This window comes from Pterocles gutturalis, unplaced genomic scaffold (genome assembly GCF_000699245.1).
Source record: "Pterocles gutturalis isolate BGI_N339 unplaced genomic scaffold, ASM69924v1 scaffold21146, whole genome shotgun sequence".
NCBI classification, from domain to species: domain Eukaryota; kingdom Metazoa; phylum Chordata; class Aves; order Pterocliformes; family Pteroclidae; genus Pterocles; species Pterocles gutturalis.
Window position 1 is genome coordinate 40,115 of NW_010103565.1, and position 4,250 is coordinate 44,364.

At 62.4% G+C, this 4,250-nt stretch overlaps 1 protein-coding gene across 1 annotated transcript in view; it reads left to right on the forward strand.

The window, feature by feature from the left end:
• Positions 1-4,250, forward strand: part of LOC104471421 (ankyrin-1-like) — a gene marked incomplete at its 3' end in the record, with an annotated part of 37,279 nt that overhangs the window by 32,798 nt on the left and 231 nt on the right. Inside the window, 10 exon segments of the mRNA XM_010086760.1 lie at positions 222-314; positions 547-645; positions 758-955; positions 1,144-1,242; positions 1,330-1,431; positions 2,532-2,729; positions 2,952-3,050; positions 3,439-3,537; positions 3,858-3,956; positions 4,075-4,167. Coding sequence (XP_010085062.1) covers positions 222-314; positions 547-645; positions 758-955; positions 1,144-1,242; positions 1,330-1,431; positions 2,532-2,729; positions 2,952-3,050; positions 3,439-3,537; positions 3,858-3,956; positions 4,075-4,167 — 1,179 coding nt within the window.

The window sequence follows — 4,250 nt, forward strand, 5'->3', positions numbered from 1 at the left end:
CCCGGATGCCTTCTTCATTGTGGCTGAGCTCCCTGCTGGGAATTGGGCTACAGGGGAGGTGGCTCTATGTTCCCCTGCCGGGGTGCTGGGGCCAGGCTGGGGAACCAGAGCTTGCCTCTGTGCTGAGCGTGCCCTGGGGAGGGGAAGAAGCGGGCAGGAAGAGATGCTGCTGGCAAGGTCATCAGCCCCCATCGTGGCTCCTGGCCCCTCTCTCCCCACAGTCCGGCCTGACTCCCCTGCATGTGGCTGCCTTCATGGGTCACCTAAAAAAGACCCTGCTGCAGCGTGGAGCCTCTCCTAATGTGTCCAATGTGGTGAGTCCCCCCCTGGCTGGGGGACGCTGGGGTCAAGTCCTGCCCAAGTCCTGCTCGCTCTGCTCTCCTGCGCACTCCTGGGTGCCCCCGGCGTTGTGCCGGCAGGAGGAGCTGCAAGGGGCCAGAAGAGGTTGTGGGTACTGCTCTTCTGGGCTCAGGCCAGAGAAACGACTGCAGGAGGGCATCGTGTCCCCTCCTGTGGCCTCACCGCTTCATCCTGTCCTTGGTGCAGAAAGTGGAGACGCCCCTACACATGGCAGCCAGAGCTGGGCACACGGATGTGGCAAAGTACCTGCTGCAGAACAAAGCCAAAGCCAACGCCAAGGCCAAGGTGGGTACAGAGAACATGGGTGACAGTCCAGCTCTGGGCTGGGGCCCCTTCGGCATGGCGTGCCAGGGCCTGGTCCAGGTCTGCCAAAACAGCTTCTCTGCCTCCCTCGCAGGACGACCAGACCCCTCTGCACTGCGCTGCACGCATCGGCCACACCGGCATGGTCAGCCTGCTGCTGGAGAGCAACGCCAACCCCAACCTGGCCACAACCGCAGGACACACACCCCTGCACATCACCGCCAGAGAGGGGCACGTGGACACGGCCCTGGCCCTGCTGGAGAAGGGAGCCTCGCAAGCCTGCATGACCAAGGTGGGCTGCTGCGCCCGCTGCATCACACGGGCTGACCCGGCGGCGCCGGCGCTGGGCACGCTGGTGGCTCAGTGTCCCTGTCACGGGGGGGCAGCTTCCTTCTGTGCCGCAGTGTCCCTTCCTGCGCGTGCAGCAGTGCTCTCCTCCTTGGCCCTGTGCACCCTGTGACAGACTGCCTTTCTCTTCAGAAAGGATTTACCCCTCTCCACGTTGCAGCCAAGTACGGGAAGGTGGATGTGGCAGAGCTGCTGCTGGCGCGCGATGCTCACCCCAACGCGGCAGGGAAGGTGGGTGTTGCTCCTGTGGCCGTGGGAGGGCTGGTGTGGTACGGGGAGAGGGTCTGTCTCACCTGTCTGCCCTCTCCCCCTCCCCAGAACGGCCTCACCCCGCTGCACGTGGCTGTGCACCACAACAACCTAGAGATCGTCAAGCTGCTGCTTCCCAAGGGGAGCTCCCCGCACTGCGGCCTGGGTAAGGCTGGGGGAGGTGTCCCTGGGATGTGGGGGTGTGCCCAGTGCACGCCAGCCTGGGGCCAGCACTGCCCCTCAACCCTGGCACTCGGGGAGCATACAAGGGACGATCACCACCAGCGAGCCTCCACGCGTGCTGCTTGCGCCTCCCTGTCCCTTGCACTGGCTCCTTGGGCGGGCAGGGTGCCGGGCGGCTGTCCTGGTCCAGCAGGCGGGCTGTGTCGGGGATCGTCCCGGCTGCCAGCCAGTGTTGTGGCTGCTGCCTGGGTCTATGTTTCCATGGCAAGCCCTGCCGAGCATCGCTGCAGTCTGGCAGTTTGGGAAACCACACACGAATGTTTGCACGCAGCTGGGAGGCAGTGAGCCGGAAAACCCATGAGCTCGTGAGAGTTGCCCCACTCTGCCTGAGCATGGGGAACGTCTCCCCGAAGAGCAGACCAGCAGCCTCTGTTTGCACCTTGTTTGCAGAAGATGCATCCTCAGAACAGACAAGGGGCTGCTGGTGCCGCCTCCCCCATCTGGCACTCCCCGCTCCCGTGCGCAGGCTGCCGGCAGCCTTGCTGGGCAGGCATCAGGAGCAGCCGGCACCGACGCCAGTCCCCCGTTGGTCTGCGTCACTGACAGCCTGCGCGTCACCCCAGGCAGAGGGTGTCTGCCAGCTGCTTTGCTCCTGCAGCGTGGCAGCAAAGGCAGTGCTCAAGGCTCTGCAGTCTCTGCCTGAATACTAATCCTGCGGATCGGGGGTTTTGCTCCACACCTCAGCCAGACACGTTCTCAGAGGTGTCTGTCTGCCCTGGACTCGCAGCTCCAGGTGGCTGAATCCTGCTGTAGAAATTCACGTGAGGAAAACTCCAGCACAGCTGATACCATTCATCCCTGAAGCAGGTGGTCCTTGAGACCCCTGTGCTGACTTGTCTGGAAGAGTGGGATTTGGCCACAGAGCCAGGGCTAGTTGCTGTCAGGGGGATGGTTCAGGTGTGGGGCTGCATCCCAGAGCTCTGGACCGGGGAGGGCAGACCTGGCCTGGAGAGGCAGTGGGACACCTTCCGTCCCTGCTGGTCTGCTCGGCCGGGGCTGAGCACTGCCATGAGCCCCTCTCCCTGCAGAACGGGTACACCCCCCTGCACATCGCTGCCAGGCAGAACCAGATGGAGGTGGCCAGCAGCTTGCTGCAGTACGGAGCTTCTGCAAATGCGGAGTCTGTGCAGGGAGTCACCCCCCTGCACCTGGCTTCCCAGGAGGGGCACACGGACATGGTGGCACTGCTTTTCTCCAAACAAGCCAACGGCGACCTGGGCAACAAGGTAAGTTGTTCTTGTGTGTCCTGCCAGGCTGGAGGGGAACACCCCCGGCGGGGAGTAGCAGGCAGGGTGGCAGTCCCGGCCCCAGCGCCTGCCTGTGTTGGGCAGCAGGGCGCAGACCAGCACGGTGTCAGTCAGTTTGCCGGTTGGAGACCTGACAGAGTCTCTGCTGGTGGAGCTGCAGTGGTGGCATTGCCGCCATGCTGAGACCTCCTCTGTTTGCAGAGCGGCCTGACTCCTCTCCATCTCGTGGCCCAGGAGGGGCATGTGCTGGTTGCTGATGTTCTGGTGAAACACGGAGTCACAGTGGATGCAACGACCAGGGTAAAGTAGTGCATTGACCATGTCTGTGGTGAAAAACATGGGGGAACAACCTCTAGGCTGCTCCAGGAGGAGCATTGATTTTCTTTTTGTGCAAGAGTCTCCCCTTTAAGGCATTCTTACAATCTTGTCTGTGTCTTGTGGAATCTTCCTCCTCTCCCCCCCACCTCCCTGGAAGGATGATTCTCGCCTGCTCCCACAGCTGCCCCCGTACCCCTGGGCACAGTGGGGTGTTGTCGGCAGCGTGCGCTCTTCCCTGATCCTGGGCTCTCATACAGCACCTGCACGCATGCCCCATCCTTCATCCGTGGAGCTTGCCTGTGAGATGAACATACCCAGAAGGGCAGAAAGCACTGCTGAGGGCAGGCTAAGACTTGATCTCATCTTTCAGATGGGCTACACCCCGCTGCACGTGGCCAGCCACTATGGGAACATCAAGCTGGTGAAGTTTCTGCTGCAGCATCAGGCTGATGTCAATGCCAAGACTAAGGTACAGAGATGTCCTGTGCTCCAAGGACCCTTCTGCCCCAGGCAACAGCATGCAGGTTGATTGGGGAAGGCTTAGCCTCCCTCCCTGCTTCCTCTTCTCCCCCTCACATTGCTCCGAGCCCTCCTGTCTCCATGGCTGGAAGCTGCTGTAGTCTAGTTACAGCCCTGGGCAAGTGCTGGGTTCTGCAGAGCCCTTTGCTCACCCAGAAAGGAGGGAGCTGCACTCGTGCTCCAGGCATGATGCACGGCATGAGGCCCGGGGGCATTTCTGGGGCAGCAGACTCCCAGAACTGATGGCATCACACTCTGTACCCCCTGCAGCTGTGCTACACCCCCCTGCACCAGGCAGCACAGCAGGGCCACACGGACATAGTGACGCTGCTGCTGAAGCACGGTGCCTCTCCCAACGAGATCAGCACGGTGAGTATGGTGCTCGCCCACCCCTCTGTGCTCCACGGCAAGCTCGGGTGCCAGCTCGGGTGCCTGCCCGGGCTGCCCCGTGGTGCTGCTGCCAACCCAGTCCTTCCTCCCTGCACAGAACGGCACCACTCCCCTGGCCATCGCAAAGCGGCTTGGCTACATTTCTGTCACTGATGTGCTCAAGATTGTCACAGAGGAAACAGACATCCCGGTGAGCCTCTGGGGACTGGGACCAGGACCCTGGAGGAGGTCTGGGGCTGGGAGCAGCCAGGCAAAGGTCTGCTGGGCGCGGCT